The 23517-nt window shown below is 49.2% G+C and overlaps 2 protein-coding genes across 4 annotated transcripts in view; both read right to left on the reverse strand.

Moving 5' to 3' along the window:
* Nucleotides 1–3677: 3677 nt before the first annotated feature.
* Nucleotides 3678–15246, reverse strand: LOC110487222 (alpha-2-macroglobulin). 2 transcript variants are annotated; one of them, XM_036973867.1, is made up of 27 exons: nucleotides 15137–15246; nucleotides 14854–15027; nucleotides 13704–13937; nucleotides 12844–12910; nucleotides 12624–12769; nucleotides 12336–12485; nucleotides 11851–12003; nucleotides 11621–11708; nucleotides 11302–11452; nucleotides 10809–11034; nucleotides 10598–10724; nucleotides 10379–10500; nucleotides 10233–10284; nucleotides 10072–10155; nucleotides 9787–9963; nucleotides 9223–9298; nucleotides 8893–9049; nucleotides 8717–8791; nucleotides 5961–6123; nucleotides 5498–5688; nucleotides 5026–5241; nucleotides 4759–4883; nucleotides 4478–4568; nucleotides 4303–4371; nucleotides 4085–4190; nucleotides 3923–3976; nucleotides 3678–3789 (listed from the first exon to the last, which is right to left on the reverse strand). In XM_036973867.1, exons 2-26 carry the CDS (start codon nucleotides 14986–14988, stop codon nucleotides 3936–3938), a joined length of 3222 nt encoding a protein of 1073 aa, XP_036829762.1. In that variant the 5' UTR covers nucleotides 14989–15027; nucleotides 15137–15246; the 3' UTR covers nucleotides 3678–3789; nucleotides 3923–3935. The 2 variants fall into 2 exon arrangements, with proteins under 2 accessions (XP_036829762.1, XP_036829763.1); XM_036973868.1 differs by having other exon boundaries at nucleotides 3695–3789; nucleotides 12624–12766.
* Nucleotides 15247–17345: 2099 nt separating this feature from the next.
* The window catches only part of LOC118951919 (tuberin-like), a 44541-nt gene continuing 38369 nt past the window's right edge, over nucleotides 17346–23517 (reverse strand). For both annotated transcript variants that reach the window (XM_036973869.1, XM_036973870.1), the window contains one exon: nucleotides 17346–17524. In XM_036973869.1, coding sequence (XP_036829764.1) covers nucleotides 17361–17524 — 164 coding nt within the window. In that variant the 3' untranslated portion in view covers nucleotides 17346–17360. The remainder of the gene's footprint in view (nucleotides 17525–23517) is intronic.

Below are 23517 nucleotides of genomic sequence, written 5' to 3' on the forward strand. Positions count from 1 at the left end.
TATTGGATTATATAGTGGGCGTCTCGTCATGGGATACTTTCATTCTATCTTTTGTTTTTATTGTGTGTGTGTGTCTGTGTACACACACACACACACACACGTCCACCGAATCTCCAACCGGCTGGGACGGACGAGAGGTGGGACCAAGAACCCAGAGGAGACACGCAAGGCCCTGGAAGACTGGTTACCAAGGTGACACCACCACTTCCTCTACCTCTGTCCCATCAGGTCACTCGTTAACCAGTGTCATGACGTTGCCCTCTTTGGGTACAGAGAGCACCATCCCCCTCTCTGCTCCTTCAACCAGGCTGCTGTGGTCAGCGAGGTCGCAAATTCCTAGAGAAGACCCTGCCTCATGGTGTGGGAGAAAGATGTACATGTCAATGTCAGAAGAGACACAGTCTACGAGTCCTAATAAGGACAGACATACCAAAGAACACACCAGGCTGAACGTAAGGGGGCCCATAGCATAAGATAGGCATGTATTATTTTTGGGACATGAAGAGGTCCTGTCACCATTATAACTTGACTGAAAGCAGATATGGGCGTTATCGAGCTGAACAAGCAGGATGCACAGATTGGGATATAATGGTGGCAGATGGACTGAGGGAAGTAACTTCATTTGCATGTGGGATGGACTCATATGTTGTATGTGTATAAATCAGAGCGAGTGCTCTGGAAAAGCGTGTGTTCCGCGGATCACTCCGGCTTGCTTTACGTTGTATTAAAAGCCTATATTGATTTCACAAGTTCTTGCAAGTGTCATATTTGAACCGATTTTCTACGACAATGGCCACACAGTATAGAGACAGAGGGAAGTTTCATAGAGAACAAAGGAATTTCTTCCACCTCACAGAACTTGAGGTCCGAACAACATTTATGTTCCGGAGAAGGTATAAAAGATGGGTGAAGAATCCAGCTTTGAACTGGTCCGTCCGTTACATTTTGGTGAAGCTCATGGAAGACGGTGCGGCCACATTACCATAACGCTGTTTATATAATAGCCTCAGATATGAGGTTCACCTCTAATTGTTGTATAAGATGAATGAGTGAGGATGATACTGTTTGTAAAATTGTGTAATGTGATTTTGGACTTTTTAATGAAGGAAACTCCCAATTCCCTTTTGAGTTGAACTAAATCAGAGGACCGCCCATGAGCCCAGTTAGGGTCAGGCCCTTTTCTGCAATTCCGAATAAAACCCCAATCTTGAGAAGTCCTCAATAGACCATGTTTTTCTCCATTACGAGAGGACAAAGGTTGCAGACCATTGCTGAATCTTTTAACCATACCACGTGGTTAAACTCTTAGACTATCGATACCGACAGAATAAGAACAAGTCTTTGATATTAATTACTAGTCTGCAGCTCGGAATTCGGTATCATTGAACGACAACCGCCATTCTACAAAACATGAATGAATGTCGCTCTGAACTATCCCCTCTAACCACGACCGACAATTCTACAAAATAAACAAACTTTTCAACAGCTATCAAGACGACACACTGAGCGCAAAAATATATATTGATTGCAATTGTTCCCGAATGAGTGAGCGTTCATGTGCAAAGGATTAGTATTTCAATTGTTATAATTATCAACTGTGGTGACTTCTCAGGTGACCCCCACATCCCCTTTTGTCTAACAAGCCGCCATTTTTCGAACCATTTTTACTTAGTAATGCACAGAAATGCATAAACAAACTAAGTTAATAAATGATTTAAGACAATTGATGTATGGATGACTCATAGTAAAGACTGGGTTCGTGCAGATAACCAACAATTTACGACATTTGGAATGAGACTAACGTGAGGTAAAGTAAATTATTCATTAATTCGAAGACTAATTGATCAGATAAAATATCTGAAAAGTTTAGGAAATTATAACTTTGTAATCTGAATATTTTCCTTGGTGCCCCGACTGCCTAGTTAGTTACATGATTCATCAGTTTAATCACGTAATACTAATTAGAGAATCTTTGATAAAAACTAAGTCTTCAATTTTATGATAAAGACACGACACCAGTCACTGACCAATCAGATCCCTTACAGCAGGAAAGAGAAACATTTTGCCTTGTGATTTCTGTCCGACATGATTTTGATGAAGACTGCGATTGATGATCTTCCCAGACACAGGGATCTATGGAGTGAGATCAACTGGTTGCTGGTGGGGTTTGGTCAACCTGTCAATCCTCGCAGCACAGCTGCCCCACCACCCATCAAGCCTCCCCAGCCAAGAAGCCTAAAGTTGGGTCCCCTCGCTCACCACTGCAGGGTCAAAGAGGAACCTCTGGCTACCACCCTCTCCCCTCCTGCCCAGAAAGAGGAAGTCCAAGCCAAAACCTTCTCTACATGATACGACAGAAGGGGGTAGAATCCCTTTAGAGATGTAGGGACGTTGGCACATTTCTCTCTCCTTGCCACTTCCCTTGACTGATTTGAAATGAGCTGTACAATAAATATGGTGGTAACTCCTACTAGCCCAGTGGTATTAACTTCTTTAGCGGGGACACCATTTTTGGACCAAATTTCTGTGGACCCCATTTATTTTGATGAGAAATTCTCACAACACCAAAGCTAATAAACCAACAAAGGTTCTCAATAAAATTATTTTTCAAATGATCTCAAACATGTATATTGTCCCAAACAATAACTGCCACTAATGTTTTGTTCCCAAAACAAAGCGACCTGACAAAAGGATAAATAAAAAATTAACCAAGTCCGTTAAGAACCAATTCTTATTTACAGCCTAGGAACAGTGGGTTAACTGCCTTGTTCAGGGGCAGAACGACAGATCAGCTCAGGGATTCTATCTAGCAACCTTTCAGTTACTGGCCCAACACCCTAACCACTAGGCTACCTACAATACCACTGACATAATCCTTGCAGATATACCAGAGTGACTAAGATGTGTAGGGGTCAGAGGTCCATTTGGAATTAACAATGTGAGTAAAGCTCAGTGCCACAAGTGATGGAGTTCCCCCAGGAGACTACAGGGTGGTTTGGTGACCACTGCATTACTGGAGCCAACTGACTGTCAGATCTATTGTTGCGTACTGTCCAATCAAGAGGGCTCGTTTCAATCTTCTCTGAACCAAAACATCTGGTATTGTCATGGTAAGTACAGTAATGGTTTAGTTTGACAGCTCAGCAGGTACAGGAGACAACCCAGAACAGGTCTTTTCTTTCCCATTGTCAGGCCATAAACACGGCTTTTCAACTACTGTTTTCACAGCATGTTTGCATACGTTTCTTTCATAGAATTTAGTGAGTCGTTGTCAGTAGGGCTCTAGAGTATCTGTTGGGTCGTCAATTGTTCAGTTAATCTCATTGATTTGTGAGGTGTTTACCACCACATCTTGCCCTGCCCACACCATTCATCAGGAGATCACAGTAAGACGTTAATGTCATTTAGTGGTAATATGTCCTGACCCATTCCCTGATGAGAACTAAAAGAACAGGGCCTTCATAAATACAGGGGTCCATGTCCCAGACTGAGGAACAAAAGAGATGAGAACCCAACATCTACAACTTTGTACAGTTGGCGACCCTGATTAACAGCACAGATGGAAACTACACCTCCAGAGAGCTGCTCTGTTTACTGGACCCAATCACATTGCTTAATGTACCCCAGGATGAACACCACTGCCTCAATATTCACCTCACTGCTCAGAGACAACAGGCTCCAGAAAAGGGTTTTAATGAAACACTTTATTTCCAGATCCATAGTTTTACTTCAGCACTTGAAAGACGTCTCAAGGGTTGCAGGTGTGACATCAATGTCATCTTCTTCCATCTGTCGAGGAGCAAAGACATTTAATGAATCCTTTAGCAAACTGACCAACATTTAGATTAAAGGAAGACTGGCTCCCTAAATCATGTATAGTACACAATTCATCACCAATAACTCCAGATTTCAAGTAGCTCACCAGCTGGGAACCCCTAGTTGCAAGGGAAGACGTATTCTGTCTCAGCCTTGTCACCTGTAACCGTAAGACAGCTTCGTCTCAGTAAATGAAAACAACTTGACCAAATGTTCCTCAGAAGAGGGTAAAAATAACGTTTTGGGGAGGGTTAGTAGAGTAACTTACTTGGCTGGTAGTAGTCATAGATCTTGACCACTGCTGGCTTTAGATTCTGTACTGGGAACTCCTGTATGATGTCCAGGGTGATGTGGAAAGGAAGTAGTGATGTCAGCTGTTGGGAGAAAAACAAACAAACGGGTCATTAAATGATCAAAGCAGAAGTTACTGTACATCAAAATATATTATGTTTAAATGAAGCGCCATGTGAATGGTTTTCACCTCACCTCTGTCAAGTACATTAACACATGGTCATCTTTGATATCAACACGATCCACTTGACTTGAACCCCGCAGCTGTGAAGACAAGTCATTGATATTGCATGAACAAAGAACCGTCATCCTTAAACAAAGGGACACAGACGAGGCAAGACCTCCATGGATAAAGGTCCCAACAACTCACCCTCCCCAAAGAGTCTGGATCTGGAGAAAACCCAGAGAGCATTTTCAAATCCACTATAATCATATTGGTGGTGAGCTCCTTTCCATGATATCTGAGAAAGATGATTGACAGCTGATTTTTTTATCCATAAAGACCAGATAAGCATTCTGACTGATCCAAGCCGAGGTACCAACTAGAAGGTCAATATACACAGGTATAACAAAACTAATTCATTTGGGTCAAACCCATTCTGCAGGTCACACATTTACTAGAATTCATACAAATATGTCCTTCATTCTGACCGAGACTGGAGCTTCAGCGTGACTCTGGGTCTCAAAGACTTCCTGTTGCAGTCCACCTCTGGAGTCACCTGGATACTGAGCGTTGTTCTTCTGGTAGGACTAGGGACGTTGTAGCGGAGCACCACCTGGGATAGAGAAGAGGAAGTCAGGGAAACCATCCTGTCCGAATACAAACATTTTATGAGCCAGAAGAAACAGCTTCCCTGTACTGTGTATTAAAGGGCATCTTGCGCCACAGGACTGGAGGAGAGATGTGTTTTCACTGACCTGCACTGAGGCACAAGCACTGCCCTGCACTTCAACGCTGTACTTCCCTTCTGTGTCCTGCAGCGCCCTCTCCTGGTACAGAAGCTTGTTGTTTTGGTTCACATGGAAGAGGCACCGGTCCCCACTGGGAGACCTGACCGTCACTGTGCTGGCTCCTCCTCTACTGAACACCCTGGTGGAGTAGAGAGCCAGGGCCTGGAGGGCCACCACCGTGTCCTAGACATGCACACCACAGGACAATCAGTTCAAAATGAAAAGAGACCATTTTAAAAGGGTTGAATATTTCTCACATTGAACAGTTGCTAAAGTGACTAAATCCCAATTCCAGCCATTACGATGATGGTTTCTAGGCTCTATCAGTGGAAGGGAGCCTCACCAGGTTGGACATGAAGAACACATGCCCTGTGGTCTGATACGAGTCAATGTTTGTACTAGTGCACCATTTCAGACCACTGGTGTTTAGAAAGTATACCTGGGTGGAAGAGAAGCCTCCGTAGGCGTTCTGCTGCCTCACCAGCCACCTGACGATGCGGGAGGCGTAGCCCAGGTCAGAGGTCGACCGAGAAGAGGCACTGAGGGACGCCAGCAGAACGTAGGAGCTGATCTCCACCTCCAGGGAGGGCGAGGTCTCAGAGGAGGACTGGGACCAGTGCAGGAGACCCCCTGAGGGTTGAGGAGCACACACCAGAATAAGGACTAGCTTATTCATCCTAATACAGACTACACAATACAAAGTTCTGACCTCCCCAATTCATGTCCAAAACATTTTTTAGGAGCAAGAGTTTTTTTTTTCTTCTTAACAATAATTTAAAATTAATCATTTTATTGGGCCTCTCTGGAGTGCCAGATGGTCTGAGGGTTTGCACTTTTAGGAGTACTCCATTATCCAGGCATGCTCAATCAAGGCAAGACAGCGCTACCAGGATATAGCTCACCCTCTTGAAATGAGATGGTGTCGAGGTGCTGCAGAAGCCGGGCCCGTGTCTCCATGTCACCTGCCAGGGTGAAGGTGTAGGCCAGCAGAGCAGTAGCGTAGGTGTTGGACAAATCACTGGTGGAGTTCTTCAGGCAAGACAAGCTGTGGTCCACAACATGATCCTAGAGCACAGAATGACAGCAGCACATTAAAAGCCAGCCTGGTCCCAGATCAGTTTGGACTGGGTTCCATTCAACTTGCTGTTCTGGGGCCTCAGGCAGTTCAAATTGTTGATTAGGGAACACTTTTTGCTGAGGAACGGGATTGTTTTTCCTTGTACATTTTATTACGTTGCATTTGTAAAGGGTATAATTTCTGTACATGCAGAGGTCCCCTGCTAAAGAGGCATGGCACTCTAAAAATAAACACCAACATATCTGGGACCAGACTACAGCACATTTCCTTTCTCACTTTACAGAAGCATACAGAGCCTAATATCAGTAGTAACATACCTTAAGGGAACATTTTGACATTCGCCATGTGGTTAGTGAGAGTCCATATTGCAAATATACGGTCCCTTAATAGACGTCCGAAAACGTTTGTAAAATTCACGGACGGCGTCGGGCCGTGCGGCTGGGCCGGATCTACCGGGAAGTCAAACGAACTCAGACATTCGGTTTCCGTTTTATAAAATGTGTCATTTTTCCACTGTCCCGGTAAATCCCACAAGAGGGCATAAGCAATCATATTGCAAATGTACAAAACATCACGACGTGGCCTTCTCCTAAACTGAAAATATTTCGAAGCCAAAACTTGGTGAGCGTAGGTTTGGCATGATGGGCAGTTGGCCCCGAACAAGATGGCGTCTAGGCCTCAACGGTTGAGTTATGGCCATTTTTCTGGGAAAAAAGGTCCAAAATGAAAATAGAGCAATAATTTTTCCGCTTCACGTCAAAGTCAAGGAGCCTCTGGTGTCAATAAAAAAAAAAGAACCAGCCATTTATCTATCGTCATTTAAGAGAAATCGTACAATGTCAAATTGGTGATGTTCTTTTTTTTTTTTTTAACAGTTACAGATTCAGATGCAGGGTGTTCATACGAATCTTTTTAAAGTGTGCTGCGGAGCTCTGCGAGATTTGTGATTTTCTGAAATAACACTCACTAAACCCTCCGTAAATAACTCAGTTCTTAACATAGACTTTTTAAAAAAAACTCAGGATTCTGTAAAGGCATACCCCAATCAGGATAGGAGTTTATTTATAGCTTCCTCTGCCAACCGGACGTGCCTTAAATGGTGTCATAGTGGCTGTTTTGAAGGGTTAAAATGGTCAGATCTGTCCAAAACTTCATGTGTGATTAGGCAACCCCCATGAACTGTAAATCAGTCATGATTCCCATAAAATCATTCACACAGCTTGGCAGGAGGGACCCATTGGGGTGCGTAGAGACAGACAGTGCCTGCATTAGTTAACCTTGTTGGAACTTTTAAAGAACCGTCAGACCTAGAGTTCCGAAACCTGTTCTAGACCTCAGGTCGATAGAGCCACGTAACTCAGCACGCAATAGAAGGTTCTCGGAGCGAGAAACAGCCTCGTACATTTGCAATGACTTCAATTCATTTTGACCATCACGAAAATGACAACATTTAGAAATATCCCAGAGTCGCAAGACTAGGTGCATTGCGACCGCCTCGGCCCATATAGACGGACCCCAACGTTTTGGTCCGATAGCTCACTCAAGGACCCCGTAGCAAGGCATGGAAAAAAGTGCATTTTCAGCACCAATTAGGGTCTTGCTCGGGCACCAAATGACCTAGCGAGCCAAAACTTGGGATTCGGGGTTGCCTCAGCTAGGCCTACACAACATCAGAACTGGACCCGCAGCTGGAACGTAACTACGTTTTTATTATGGTTTGAATAGAAGGTGTTGTGAATTTTGGGCCAGCTCTGTGGCTACTAAACGAGTTGGAAAAAGTGGGTTTGGTGTCAGAATGATATCTAATTGACAGTGACTTGCTGGTGACTATTGTCCATTTGCAATATGTTTAAACAGTGAGGTACCAGAATCACTGCCCAGCCATCCCGAGTTCATCATGCCAGTCAATTTCACATTCCTGCAGGATTTGAGCATGTCAAATTTCTTATGGCATTTGGCCCCCAAAAAAGTTACTTTTGACTTCCTATGAAATCACATTGCAAATGGACAAAACATATGCCTTATGCACAAGTAAAAAATATATATATATTTTTTTAAATGGCTAAAGTATGTTGATGAAGTTCTTATACATGTGTAATTGACACAAATCAAAAGAATTTCGAAAAACGGTCCAGAAAGCACTTTAAGGGGTTGCTAGGTTTTAGAATTTCTCACTTTTTCAAAATGTTGCTTTTTGATGTTGACTTGTTGCATTTGCAATATGAAAAACCACAGTGGAGCGCGCTCGCCACCTGTTGGATTTTCAAAGTGTTACACCTGGCATTTGCCATTTGCAATCAACTTTGAACGAAACGCCAAATTGAGTGGTATTAGACACCGTGTATATGGTTTGTCCATGCCAATGACTTCCCATTCATTTTTGTCCATTTCAGGGGGGTGTTCCCTTACAGATCTAAGCCCATTCTTTGTTATTTCATAGGCTACTGGCAGAGAAATGACTTCACTACGTCGTAGAAGCTGTAAATGACAGTTGATGTGAGACAGATTTCATACAGGAGGCTGAATGAGTTGCCTGTAATGACGGTGTGAGAAATGGTTCCATGGAGTGAAGCTACTTACCGTCACGGACATGTTGAGCTCCAGCATTGAAGCAGTGATGTAAGCCGTCAGTGTGACTTCATCCGTCACTCCACCCTAGAAAACAATGTCAAGACACCAACTGTATCTAGCCTGTTGAAATCAAACTACGGCCGGTCTGACGAAACAGACAACCAGTTTATTAGCAATATAAATACCTTAATTCTGTTGTTCAAGAGCTTCCCTAAAGTTCTGAAACAGCCACGTTGGCCTTGTTGACGTTCCAACCAAGTCTTGGATTGCTCCATCGTTGCCGGGTCAACATAGATGAAAGACTGGGCTTTGCCAAAGGATCTCAAGACAAAAGCAGTCAGCCTGAAGAAAGAAGTGGATTCATTTAAAAGCCCTAACATCGTATCGTCAAGCTCCAAGTCATGACATCACACGCGTCAGCTGTCCTATCCAGCGTCTCCATGCCAGAGATGCCATTTGATTGGTCAATACGTCATTGAAACTACCAGTAGGTGAAAAACAAGCCAAGTACTCACCAGGTGTTCCCCAAGCCTTGTCCAAACGTGCTGTACGCACCATCAGCATTCTTGTAGTTCAGCTGCCGTTGGTAACCTGCCGGTGGGTTTTTATCATCAACGGTGACCAAGCGCTTGTTCTATTCCCAGAGTTGTGCCCCAAACGGCTCCTTATATCTCAGGGCTCTCCAACCCTGTTCACGGAGAGCTACCCTCCAACCAAGTTGTAATTAACCCCCATTCAACCAGCTAATTATTAGAAGGGGAGCGAGATTAGGGTTGGAGTGAAAACCTACATACAGGACAGTAACAAGGTTGGAGAGTCCTGCCCTATGTAAGGAATAGGGTGCTATGAGACAGTGTCAATATTCTACCATCAAATGACTTCAGTAGAAAACCATGTGTTGGGTCAGTGATGTTAAGACATTGAGATCATCTGTCATGCAGCTCCGCTGTTACCATGACAGCAGGGTACACCGTGGAGAAACACTTTAAAATAGAAAACGAAATCCTCTAATTGGACAAATCCAGCCCGGTTTGTGGATTTGGCATCTAATCAAGACAGATTTGAAGGGACTCTCCTACCACTAGTGAGGAACTTGGTGGCCTTTTCTAGGATGGCTGGCGTGAGCTGCTCTGTGTTCCTCAGGTACTCCAGGATGTAGATATTGGGGGAGAGCAGGGCCATATTCTGCTCCCCACACCCATACGGCATCTGCAACAGTCCATCCAGGTTGTTGAGGGCCCGACCCAGGATGTCCCCTACAGAGAAACAAGGGACTTCTGTTACAGACTGTCCTCTTCTGCAAACAGCAGCATCGTCACTGGAGAAGGTTCGTCTTCCCACCACTACACAATGGTTTATTTTACCTAAAACCGAGAGGGAAATCCTAGCAGAGCCATCCACCACATTCTGGGGAAGTTGCAGTTCCACCTCCTCCGTCAGAGCTTCTCCTGTGGACACAAAGAGGAGCTGAATGAAGATGATCACGTCAACCACCGTGAACATTCAACGTTGATTCATTACTGACCAGTAGGACACAGCAACCAGTTGTAGGTGTGGCTCTTCTCTGTTCCCTCAGCCTGGAGGAGGAGAGGGATTCATTTCAGAGGCAGTTCCACTAGACAGTATCTGTGCTACCTAACGTTAGTTCTCCCACAGCGGTAGACTACATACCTTCACCAGCAGGCTCCGTGTGACTGTGTCAACGCGTCCTCTCTCCGGTACGTTCACAACCCCGTTGTCACACGCAGTCTGGGACCGGACAGCCGCCGCACTAACAGACACGTTCAAAACCCCTACACAGTACAGCGCAGGTTACACAACATCCAATACGGTGACAGTACACAACTCAGGTTGACATCCATTCTGCCGTTTGAACAGATGAAGACTAACCCAGGACAGAGGGGGCCAGTGTCCAACTGAAGGTCTTTCGTCCATTGGCACACAAGCACGAGGAGTCCTGGACATCACGCAAGGGTGTGAGAGTGTAGTCTGAGGAAAGAGCTGGAGTCACAGAAACCTGCCAAAGAGGAACACGGGGTAAGATAACGTGGTACGACACAAACAATACAACTCAAGAAACCATCCTGGTGCAGCGTCGTACCATGATGCACTTGGAGAGGTAGTTAAACACAGTGGCCTTCAGCTCAAAGTGCTCTCCCCGGATGACTGAGTAGGGCAGGGTGAGCTCCAGGAAGAAGGGCTGGAAGACCGTGAGCTCCACCAGAGGAGCCAGACCAAAGCCACTGGGGGCCAGGCAGAAGACCTCAGTCTCCCAGGTGGTGATGGTGTCTGGGACTGTCAGGGGGACATCTAAAGATCCAGACTCCCTGGAATACAGAGGTCAGAGTTCAAACAGAAAGCCACCACGTGTCTAATAGAGAAAGACTAATTTCAACACAGTTTGTTGTTACAAATGCATTTAAGCTTTATCTAACCAGGGACACCCATTGAGGTCAAAGGGTATTTCCTAAGAGGAAGCTGACCTACAGTTTACAGAGGTTCAGGTTCCTAATCTACACCACTACTGTTTGGATACGAGGCAAGAGCTAAGAGGGCTTTCACCAGAGGTCGGCCTCACTCTGCAGAGCACTTACCCAACTTCCACAAGGTCCCAAATCCATGTCTCAGGGAAGAATGTACGGACCGTCTGTATGGGTGGCGGAGGTGGAGCGGCAAGTCCACCAGCCACAGCCATTTCAAGTCTAGGACCTGCTGATCCAGGCCTAGCCATTAGGCTGTAAGCTACTACCAACACAAAATATGGCCATTAGTGTCAAGTTAAAAATAGACTGAATGCTGGGCTCAGTGTTTAGACCAGTTTAACCAGGCTTTGTTATTCTAGCAAAAGGTCATCCATAACCCAAGATTCATTAGACTTGGCAATGAGAATAAGGGTTGGTAAGGACATCTCACCATAGGAGCGATAGTACTGGTTCCCCTGGTAACTGAGGCAGGAACGTACTCTTATATCCAGGTTAGTCGCTAGCTTCAATCCCAGTGTCTAGAAATAGCAGAACCAATTTAGTAATAAGTCAGTTTGTCATTCTATTCATTTTAACACATTGTAACAGTATGGTGACTGATTCTTCCCAGAAAGAACAAAAAGAGGCTTCAAGTTGAGAAAACAGGGCAGAAATATTTACCTGAAAAACTGCATAAGGATCATTTGTCTGCTCAGACGGTCCATATGGGTGTGGTATTATGGATCTCCTTGGTCTAACGCGTAAACATGCTACTGGATCTTCAAGCTCGTAGGGAACATAGGTCGTCTCCTTGACCGGTAGCAAATTAAATATCTGGAAAGGGACAACAGGGAGGTGTGAAATGACCTTGTTCATTGGGGACCAAACAGAACAGACTGAAACGACTACTTGGGGAAACACTCCATTTTGTTGTCCGTTGCTAAACGTTTAGAAAGTTGTCCCATCAACAAGGAGGTGCTTTCCAGTTACTGAGAGGCAATAGAAAGTGGGCCTCAAGCCAGAGAATGAGTCCCATCACATTTGATAAAAGCTCCCAACAGTGAACAGATCCACTCCATGTCTGCTGTGGTCACTGGTTGTATTCCCAGCACCACCAAAACAGTAGGTATGGTGGTACCACTGTTCACTTCAGTGAGCTGTGTTACCTTGTCAGCATCCAGCCTCTTCCCTGGCTCCATGATGCCAACACTCTGGTCAACAGCACCGAGGCCACAGAGGGAACCGGGCCGGGCCGAGAGATGCAGGGTGTTCTCCTCCCCTGGGACAGCGTTGGAGGGTGAGAACTCCACCAACACCTGGCAGACACAGATACCATTACTCCAGGTATGATTACAGTCTGCATGGAAATACTGGACACCTTTCATAAAATGACAACAATGTTTGTGATGTACAGTCACTGGGGATATGCCAGACTCCTCCACACACACACACACCTTGTTCCTGAAGCATTTCTCAGTGGGGAAGTTCATGCTGTGGGCGATGACAGTCTCACTGGGTAGCATACTGTACACCAGGAGCTGAACCACCGGCGCCATCTCTGGGACCACTGCCAACGTCAAGGTGACGTCACCCTCGGCTACTGCAACGCAAAGAGCAGGTCACTCATTAAGCACCTTCCAGAACATTCAGAATCACTTCATGAAACTCACTCACCAGGACTGTCCTGCTGCACAGTAACATTGATGTGTCCATGCTGAACTATGACCCCTCTGGACAAGGCCTGGAGGGAAAGGAAACAGTTCTCAGCAACAGAGTGGAGACGTTTGTCACGAACCGGCTCAAAGCCCGTAACAAAGGGAGACAACGTGGAGATAAGGAGTAACAAAATATATATTTATTAACTAAAGCAACTAAGGAAAATATACAATGATGTGTGTAATCAGTAATCAGTATTGTAAGTGAGTTTTGCGTGCTTGAATGTGATAATGCAGGGTGTTGAAAGGTGCCAAAGCAAACAAACAAACGGCCACCAAGAACCACAACACAATCTACAAAGGTGTCTGCATGGAGAGAGTCTCTTCCGTGAATGTGGAAGAGGTCTATTTATCCTGGGAGACACCTGGCCCAGGTGTTTCCCATGAAGCTGACGACCCTCCCAACTCCGCCCACCGGCATCCTAATAAGGAAACAAGAACAAAGACCGAATACAGCAGACAGAGTGGGAGGGTCGTCACACGTTGCAACCTGGACTCATGGGGTAAACGTAACACGGTTAACAAATCCAGGACTCCCATTAGTAGGATACGTTAGCACCTATTCATTTGTGGATGCCCATCATCCATTTCATATAGGCTAAATTTTTTGTTTATACATTACAAATTCCAATTTGTAACACGAGCAAGGTTGGGTTACAGTGGTTGATTAGGAGTATTGGTGTAGTTTAGGAACATCCTTCCTTTGAAAGTGTCTTGGGAAATGTCTGACATGATCCTGGTCAAAAGGAGTGCAAATAGGAAATATGGTGCTGTTTGAGAGGCACCATGGGTTTGCAGGTTGTTCCTGGTTCTACTCACCAGGTAGAGGACAGCCACAGAGCCCTTTGGGACAGTCTCCCCTACGATGGCATAGCGGATGGTGATGGACACCGCCTGCCCACACGCCAGTGGTGTCTCCACCTTCTGAATAGCCAGGGAGCTGGACGGTTTAATGTCAGGGGCAGCGGGCTGGATCAGCGAGAGTAGGTGTTGCCCTCTGTTGAAATAGGGGACCCTGTATCCTGGGTACTCCACTTGTGGGGTGTCGCTCACCTGAAAGGAACAAAAGGAATAGTAACTAAAGGCCCAATCCTAAATCAACCCCTAGAGCCCGTCCTATATACAGTGGGGATCTGAGAGGATGACAGGAAGCAATATGGTAACAGATCCACTTTACTTCCACCTAGCCTGTTAGGGTCATGACCTCTGGGAATCGTTTCCCCAACTGTCCTGGGGACCCCAAGCGGTGCACGTTTTGGTTCCCCCGTCACAGGAATGTCAATTCCTATGTGTTCATTAATTAAATGCACTCCGTTTAAGAATGTGTAAGATTCTTATTTGTATAAAATAGACAGGGACCAGTCTTATCAAAATTAGATGACAGTATTTATTCTCGGAGCTCGCTGCCATGAAACCACCAACAGTTTATATACAAAATATGACATCATAGGTTATAAAATGTCTTTCCTCCTATGACCAGGACAGAACAGGTTCAAAAGTTGATTCCAACCCACTAGCTCGCTCACTCCAGACACTTATCCAGATTCACTTCTGGAATCTTCACCTTCATCCATCACTATTTAGAAGACAGTTCCAGATAATGGAGAACTCTACCTTATCTAAACATCCCAGAGCTAAGTTGAGTCGGTTCAACCATAGGTTAACAACCCTTTTTGCTTGCTTAAAAACCCAATCCCTTCCTTATGAATTAACATTATTAATCAGATATAATAAAGAGTATAAGTTTAATTAGTTATAGTTCTATTTAAAATGTCGATATTGTTTAGTCATTATTCATAAAATTCCTAACCCCCCCCCCCCAACACCACAGCTGATTCAAATGTTGATGAAGAGTTCATTATTTGAAGTCCACTGCATAGGGTAATAAACTAAACATGCCCCCCTTAAGGTCTCCAGGACACTGGCATCGATTATAAAGTCTCTCAAACCTGGAAGGAATCATACTTACTACGAGGTTAATATTCTCTTTGGGCAGACTGGTTGTGTTAACGGAGAACCTGGCAATACCACGACTGTCCGTGGTTAGGTTCTGTAGTCGTAGATATGAGGACCAGCCTTTCTCCTCGAACAGGTAGACTAACATGTCAGAGATGGGTGTGTTGTTATATCGAACAGCATTTATCTGAAGAAAAGGGGGGGTTGTACGAATGAAGTGACACCACATACTGGTATTTCAGGAAGCAGGACAAACCAAGCATCCACAATGCATCAGGAACAACATTTGGACTGACCTTGCCTTCGATAATTGATCCATGCTCATAGATTTGGGGCGTGTCAACAAATGTGAATTCTCCAATCACATAGGAGAGCTCTACATTTCTCTCCTCTGACAGTGTAATACCTGTCAAATGAAAACAAATATGGTATATTTCACAACGCAGAAAGTGAATTGCAGTGCAGCTTCCACAGAACATTAAAACAGCATTATATAAAACCCTGCTGCAGCACCAACGGACAAAAAGCTCTTTCTTACCAACCTTGAGCCAACGCAGAGTAACCCAAACTCACACACCTCCTAAACACACACACACACACACACACAGAGATCAAACAGAATCAGAAGCATTACACGTATCGATCAGTGATCAAACAGAATCAGTAACTCAGTCAGGCAGGCGCACACACACACACACACACACACACACACACACGCAGGGAGACAGATCAAAGAGCAGACTTGCAGGCAGCAGCATATCAGTCATTGGCTCATCATCATTGGTAACATCATCATTGGTAACATCATCATTGGTAACATCTATTTGATGCGTCTTCAAACACGTGTGGTCGGTCGGTCGGTGGGTCGGTGGGTGGGTCGGTGGGTATACTGTAGGATACAGTATACCCACCGACTGACAGCAACAGAATATTACAATGAACACTTAGCACCATGACACCTCACAAAACATGACATTATTGGGTGGTGTGGTGACCAGAATGATATCCCTAACACAAAATGGTGACCAGAATGATATCCCTAACACAAAATGGTGACCAGAATGATATCCCTAACACAGAATGGTGACCAGAATGATATCCCTAACACAAAATGGCCAGCAGAGAAGCCAGAAAGAAGTGTTTGTGTCCTGGATGAGGTCTGTCTTGACTATGTTACATGCATAACCTCTATGACGATGTCATGGGGTGAAGAGTCAGGAGGTTAGAGGTTAAAAGAAAAAAGGAGACAGGAAGTACATTCCAGGGCCACAGGACGAGGGGGTCACATGTTAGAAAACCATCAAAAGTGTCATTAAATTATCATGAACAAATCCAGTCATAGGATTGGTTCATCTTGGCGGCGGGTTGATTAATCGATTGAAACGATTGGCCCGTGAGTTTGTTTGTGTCATCATCTCTCTCCAGTGGTGGCCCGACATGTTAGTGACACGTGATGACACGGGACGTGGGGGGGCACACATATGTTGGGGCATAGGAGGCTGGTGAGGGGAGGACGCGCTCACAGTAATGGATGGAATAGATATCCCTCTAGTGGTGTGGGGGCTGTGCTTTGGCAAAGTGGGTGGGGTTATATCCTTCCTGTTTGGCCCTGTCCGGGGGTGTCATCGGATGGGGCCACAGTGTCTCCTGACCCCTCCTGTCTCAGCCTCCAGTATTTATGCTGCAGTAGTTTATGTGTCGGGGGGCTAGGGTCAGTTTGTTATATCTGGAGTACTTCTCCTGTCCTATTCGGTGTCCTGTGTGAATCTAAGTGTGCGTTCTCTAATTCTCTCCTTCTCTCTTTCTCTCTCTCGGAGGACCTGAGCCCTAGGACCATGCCCCAGGACTACCTGACATGATGACTCCTTGCTGTCCCCAGTCCACCTGGCTGTGCTGCTGCTCCAGTTTCAACTGTTCTGCCTTATTATTATTATTCGACCATGCTGATCATTTATGAACATTTGAACATCTTGGCCATGTTCTGTTATAATCTCCACCCGGCACAGCCAGAAGAGGACTGGCCATCCCACATATGCTCTCTCTAATTCTCTCTTTCTTTCTCTCTCTCGGAGGACCTGAGCCCTAGGACCATGCCCCAGGAATACCTGACATGATGACTCCTTGCTGTCCCCAGTCCACCTGACTGTGCTGCTGCTCCAGTTTCAACTATTCTGCCTTATTATTATTCGACCATGCTGGTCATTTATGAACATTTGAACATCTTGACCATGTTTTGTTATAATCTCCACCCGGCACAGCCAGAAGAGGACTGGCCACCCCACATAGCCTGGTTCCTCTCTAGGTTTCTTCCTAGGTTTTGGCCTTTCTAGGGAGTTTTTCCTAGCCACCGTGCTTCTTCACCTGCATTGCTTGCTGTTTGGGGTTTTAGGCTGGGTTTCTGTACAGCACTTTGAGATATCAGCTGATGTACGAAGGGCTATATAAAATACATTTGATTGATTTGATTGATGGATGGATGGGTTTGATTTACCATTCATTCATTCTGTTACTGTTCCGTTACTATGAGCCCATCCTCACATTTAAAGTGCCACCACTGGTTTGGGGTGAGGCTCGTGTTGGGGGCGTGGCCACGCTGCTTGTACCTGCCCAGGAAATGCTCCGTTGGAGCCGAACCGGAACTGGGGGCAGGGCGAAGGACAGACCCAGAGAGGAGAGAGAGCCCACTGGACGAGCCAGGTCGCCATTCAACACAGCAGAGCCAATCACAAATTAGCATGACAGGAAATGGAAAATAATAAACCAATCCAAAAAAAGATGAGGATAAAATGAATTTACAGTGGAGGGAAAACAGTAGGAATTAAAATATGACAAAAAAATAAGATAGTGGATAAAATACCAAATGAAATTCACAATATATAAAATAGGGAACTAGTAACAAAATATATGTGAAACACACAACAGACAATGATGGAACTAGCGATGTGTGTGTGATCTGTTTGTGAGAGAAGTCTAGCACCATTTCATCCTACCAAACCGGAACAAGAAACAGTGTTTGTTCACGAGGATCAACCTGAACAAGGTGCATCTATGATTCGATCTACAAATCACCCAGCTACTAAATGAAAGGACATTTGACTGATCCTGATGATATAGAGATTAGTGAATCTGTGGAGCATCTAAACTCAGACTGGCCCTCATGAACAAGTAGAGAGAGCAGAGAGAGGAGAGGAGAGAGAGGAGAGGAGAGGAGAGGAGAGGAGAGGAGAGAGAGGAGAGGAGAGGAGAGAGGAGAGGAGAGAGAGGATAAGGGAGAGAGGAGAGAGAGGAGGGGAGAGAGAGGATAAGGGAGAAGGGAGAGAGGAGAGGAGAGAGAGGAGAAGAGAGAGAGGAGAGGAGAGAGAGGAGAGAGAGGAGAGACCAGAGAGAGGAGAGACCAGAGAGAGGAGAGAGCAGAGAGAGGAGAGAGCAGAGAGAGGAGAGAGCAGAGGAGAACAGAGAGGAGAACAGACTGAAGGGAGGTTAATTCATGTTCAATGAAGTACAGCAGGAGTTCCTTCTCAAAAACCTGGCAGTGACTGGGGAGCTGTACTGGGTGGTGACTGGGGAGCTGTACTGGGTGGTGACTGGGGAGCTGTACTGGGTGGTGACTGGGGAGCTGTACTGGGTGGTGACTGGGGAGCTGTACTGGGTGGTGACTGGGGAGCTGTACTGGGTGGTGACTGGGGAGCGGTACTGGGTGGTGACTGGGGAGCGGTACTGGGTGGTGACTGGGGAGCTGTACTGGGTGGTGACTGGGGAGCTGTACTGGGTGGTGACTGGGGAGCTGTACTGGGTGGTGACTGGGGAGCTGTACTGGGTGGTGACTGGGGAGCGGTACTGGGTGGTGACTGGGGAGCGGTACTGGGTGGTGACTGGGGAGCGGTACTGGGTGGTGACTGGGGAGCTGTACTGGGTGATGACTGGGGAGCTGTACTGGGTGATGACTGGGGAGCTGTACTGGGTGGTGACTGGGGAGCTGTACTGGGGAGCTGTACTGGGTGGAGACTGGGGAGCTGTACTGGGTGGTGACTGGGGAGCTGTACTGGGTGGTGACTGGGGAGCTGTACTGGGGAGCTGTACTGGGTGGTGACTGGGGAGCTGTACTGGGTGGTGACTGGGGAGCTGTACTGGGTGGTGACTGGGGAGCTGTACTGGGTGGTGACTGGGGAGCTGTACTGGGTGGTGACTGGGGAGCTGTACTGGGGAGCTGTACTGGGTGGTGACTGGGGAGCTGTACTGGGTGGTGACTGGGGAGCTGTACTGGGTGGTGACTGGGGAGCTGTACTGGGTGGTGACTGGGGAGCTGTACTGGGTGGTGACTGGGGAGCTGTACTGGGTGGTGACTGGGGAGCTGTACTGGGTGGTGACTGGGGAGCTGTACTGGGTGGTGACTGGGGAGCTGTACTGGGTGGTGACTGGGGAGCTGTACTGGGGAGCTGTACTGGGTGGTGACTGGGGAGCTGTACTGGGTGGTGACTGGGGAGCTGTACTGGGTGGTGACTGGGGAGCTGTACTGGGTGGTGACTGGGGAGCTGGACTGGGTGGTGACTGGGGAGCTGTACTGGGGTGGTGAGTGGTGACTGGGGAGCTGGACTGGGTGGTGACTGGGGAGCTGGACTGGGGAGCTGGACTGAGAGCTGTACTGGGTGGTGACTGGGGAGCTGGACTGAGAGCTGTACTGGGTGGTGACTGGGGAGCTGTACTGGGTGGTGACTGGGGAGGTGACTGGGGAACTGCACTGGGGTGGTGACTGGGGAGCTGCACTGGGGTGGTGACTGGGGAGCTGCACTGGGTGGTGACTGGGGAGCTGTACTGGGTGGTGACTGGGGAGCTGCACTGGGGTGGTGACTGGGGAGCTGCACTGGGTGGTGACAGGGGAGCTGTACTGGGTGGTGACTGGGGAGCTGTACTGGGTGGTGACTGGGGAGCTGTACTGGGTGGTGACTGGGGAGCTGTACTGGGTGGTGACTGGGGAGCTGTACTGGGTGGTGACTGGGGAGCTGTACTGGGGTGGTGAGTGGTGACTGGGGAGCTGTACTGGGTGGTGACTGGGGAGCTGGACTGAGACCTGTACTGGGTGGTGACTGGGGAGCTGTACTGGGTGGTGACTGGGGAGCTGGACTGAGAGCTGTACTGGGTGGTGACTGGGGAGCTGTACTGGGTGGTGACTGGGGAGCTGTACTGGGTGGTGACTGGGGAGCTGTACTGGGTGGTGACTGGGGAGCTGTACTGGGTGGTGACTGGGGAGCTGTACTGGGTGGTGACTGGGGAGCTGTACTGGGTGGTGACTGGGGAGCTGTACTGGGGAGCTGTACTGGGGTGGTGACTGGGAAGCTGCACTGGGGTGGTGACTGGGGAGCGGTACTGGGTGGTGACTGGGGAGCTGTACTGGGGTGGTGACTGGGGAGCGGTACTGGGTGGTGACTGGGGAGCGGTACTGGGTGGTGACTGGGGAGCTGTACTGGGGTGGTGACTGGGGAGCTGTACTGGGGTGGTGACTGGGGAGCTGTACTGGGTGGTGACTGGGGAGCTGTACTGGGTGGTGACTGGGGAGCTGTACTGGGTGGTGATTGGGGAGCTGTACTGGGTGGTGACTGGGGAGCTGTACTGGGTGGTGACTGGGGAGCTGTACTGGGTGGTGACTGGGGAGCTGTACTGGGTGGTGACTGGGGAGCTGTACTGGGTGGTGACTGGGGAGCTGTACTGGGTGGTGACTGGGGAGCGGTACTGGGTGGTGACTGGGGAGCGGTACTGGGTGGTGACTGGGGAGCGGTACTGGGTGGTGACTGGGGAGCTGTACTGGGTGGTGACTGGGGAGCTGTACTGGGTGGTGACTGGGGAGCTGTACTGGGTGGTGACTGGGGAGCTGTACTGGGGAGCTGTACTGGGTGGTGACTGGGGAGCTGTACTGGGTGGTGACTGGGGAGCTGTACTGGGTGGTGACTGGGGAGCTGTACTGGGGAGCTGTACTGGGTGGTGACTGGGGAGCTGTACTGGGTGGTGACTGGGGAGCTGTACTGGGTGGTGACTGGGGAGCTGTACTGGGTGGTGACTGGGGAGCTGTACTGGGTGGTGACTGGGGAGCTGTACTGGGGAGCTGTACTGGGTGGTGACTGGGGAGCTGTACTTGGTGGTGACTGGGGAGCTGTACTGGGTGGTGACTGGGGAGCTGTACTGGGTGGTGACTGGGGAGCTGTACTGGGTGGTGACTGGGGAGCTGTACTGGGTGGTGACTGGGGAGCTGGACTGGGTGGTGACTGGGGAGCTGTACTGGGGTGGTGAGTGGTGACTGGGGAGCTGGACTGGGTGGTGACTGGGGAGCTGGACTGGGGAGCTGGACTGAGAGCTGTACTGGGTGGTGACTGGGGAGCTGGACTGAGAGCTTTACTGGGTGGTGACTGGGGAGCTGTACTGGGTGGTGACTGGGGAGGTGACTGGGGAGCTGCACTGGGGTGGTGACTGGGGAGCTGCACTGGGGTGGTGACTGGGGAGCTGCACTGGGTGGTGACTGGGGAGCTGTACTGGGTGGTGACTGGGGAGCTGTACTGGGGAGCTGTACTGGGTGGTGACTGGGGAGCTGTACTGGGTGGTGACTGGGGAGCTGTACTGGGTGGTGACTGGGGAGCTGTACTGGGTGGTGACTGGGGAGCTGTACTGGGTGGTGACTGGGGAGCTGGACTGGGTGGTGACTGGGGAGCTGTACTGGGGTGGTGAGTGGTGACTGGGGAGCTGGACTGGGTGGTGACTGGGGAGCTGGACTGGGGAGCTGGACTGAGAGCTGTACTGGGTGGTGACTGGGGAGCTGGACTGAGAGCTGTACTGGGTGGTGACTGGGGAGCTGTACTGGGTGGTGACTGGGGAGGTGACTGGGGAGCTGCACTGGGGTGGTGACTGGGGAGCTGCACTGGGGTGGTGACTGGGGAGCTGCACTGGGTGGTGACTGGGGAGCTGTACTGGGTGGTGACTGGGGAGCTGCACTGGGGTGGTGACTGGGGAGCTGCACTGGGTGGTGACTGGGGAGCTGTACTGGGTGGTGACTGGGGAGCTGTACTGGGTGGTGACTGGGGAGCTGTACTGGGTGGTGACTGGGGAGCTGTACTGGGTGGTGACTGGGGAGCTGTACTGGGGTGGTGAGTGGTGACTGGGGAGCTGTACTGGGTGGTGACTGGGCAGCTGGACTGAGACCTGTACTGGGTGGTGACTGGGGAGCTGTACTGGGTGGTGACTGGGGAGCTGGACTGAGAGCTGTACTGGGTGGTGACTGGGGAGCTGTACTGGGTGGTGACTGGGGAGCTGTACTGGGTGGTGACTGGGGAGCTGTACTGGGTGGTGACTGGGGAGCTGTACTGGGTGGTGACTGGGGAGCTGTACTGGGTGGTGACTGGGGAGCTGTACTGGGTGGTGACTGGGGAGCTGTACTGGGGAGCTGTACTGGGGTGGTGACTGGGAAGCTGCACTGGGGTGGTGACTGGGGAGCGGTACTGGGTGGTGACTGGGGAGCTGTACTGGGGTGGTGACTGGGGAGCGGTACTGGGTGGTGACTGGGGAGCGGTACTGGGTGGTGACTGGGGAGCTGTACTGGGGTGGTGACTGGGGAGCTGTACTGGGGTGGTGACTGGGGAGCTGTACTGGGTGGTGACTGGGGAGCTGTACTGGGTGGTGACTGGGGAGCTGTACTGGGTGGTGACTGGGGAGCTGTACTGGGTGGTGATTGGGGAGCTGTACTGGGTGGTGACTGGGGAGCTGTACTGGGTGGTGACTGGGGAGCTGTACTGGGTGGTGACTGGGGAGCTGTACTGGGTGGTGACTGGGGAGCTGTACTGGGTGGTGACTGGGGAGCTGTACTGGGTGGTGACTGGGGAGCGGTACTGGGTGGTGACTGGGGAGCGGTACTGGGTGGTGACTGGGGAGCGGTACTGGGTGGTGACTGGGGAGCTGTACTGGGTGGTGACTGGGGAGCTGTACTGGGTGGTGACTGGGGAGCTGTACTGGGTGGTGACTGGGGAGCTGTACTGGGGAGCTGTACTGGGTGGTGACTGGGGAGCTGTACAGGGTGGTGACTGGGGAGCTGTACTGGGTGGTGACTGGGGAGCTGTACTGGGGAGCTGTACTGGGTGGTGACTGGGGAGCTGTACTGGGTGGTGACTGGGGAGCTGTACTGGGTGGTGACTGGGGAGCTGTACTGGGTGGTGACTGGGGAGCTGTACTGGGTGGTGACTGGGGAGCTGTACTGGGGAGCTGTACTGGGTGGTGACTGGGGAGCTGTACTTGGTGGTGACTGGGGAGCTGTACTGGGTGGTGACTGGGGAGCTGTACTGGGTGGTGACTGGGGAGCTGTACTGGGTGGTGACTGGGGAGCTGTACTGGGTGGTGACTGGGGAGCTGGACTGGGTGGTGACTGGGGAGCTGTACTGGGGTGGTGAGTGGTGACTGGGGAGCTGGACTGGGTGGTGACTGGGGAGCTGGACTGGGGAGCTGGACTGAGAGCTGTACTGGGTGGTGACTGGGGAGCTGGACTGAGAGCTGTACTGGGTGGTGACTGGGGAGCTGTACTGGGTGGTGACTGGGGAGGTGACTGGGGAGCTGCACTGGGGTGGTGACTGGGGAGCTGCACTGGGGTGGTGACTGGGGAGCTGCACTGGGTGGTGACTGGGGAGCTGTACTGGGGAGCTGCACT

The sequence above is a fragment of the Oncorhynchus mykiss genome, unplaced genomic scaffold, assembly GCF_013265735.2.
Source record: "Oncorhynchus mykiss isolate Arlee unplaced genomic scaffold, USDA_OmykA_1.1 un_scaffold_341, whole genome shotgun sequence".
Taxonomy (NCBI): Eukaryota; Metazoa; Chordata; class Actinopteri; order Salmoniformes; family Salmonidae; genus Oncorhynchus; species Oncorhynchus mykiss.

What these genes read in the sequence shown, in the direction of transcription:
- LOC110487222 (XM_036973867.1), bottom strand. Translation starts at nt 14,988, where the DNA reads ATGTTAGTCTACCTGTTCGAGGAGAAAGGCTGGTCCTCATATCTACGA. An exon ending in AGAGGCTGGATGCTGACAAG is followed by an intron (nt 12,004 to 12,335) that starts GTAACACAGCTC and finishes GTCCCTTTCCAG; the next exon opens with ATATTTAATTTGCTACCGGT. An exon ending in GAGGCTTCTCTTCCACCCAG is followed by an intron (nt 5,242 to 5,497) that starts GTATACTTTCTA and finishes GTGCATGTCTAG; the next exon opens with GACACGGTGGTGGCCCTCCA.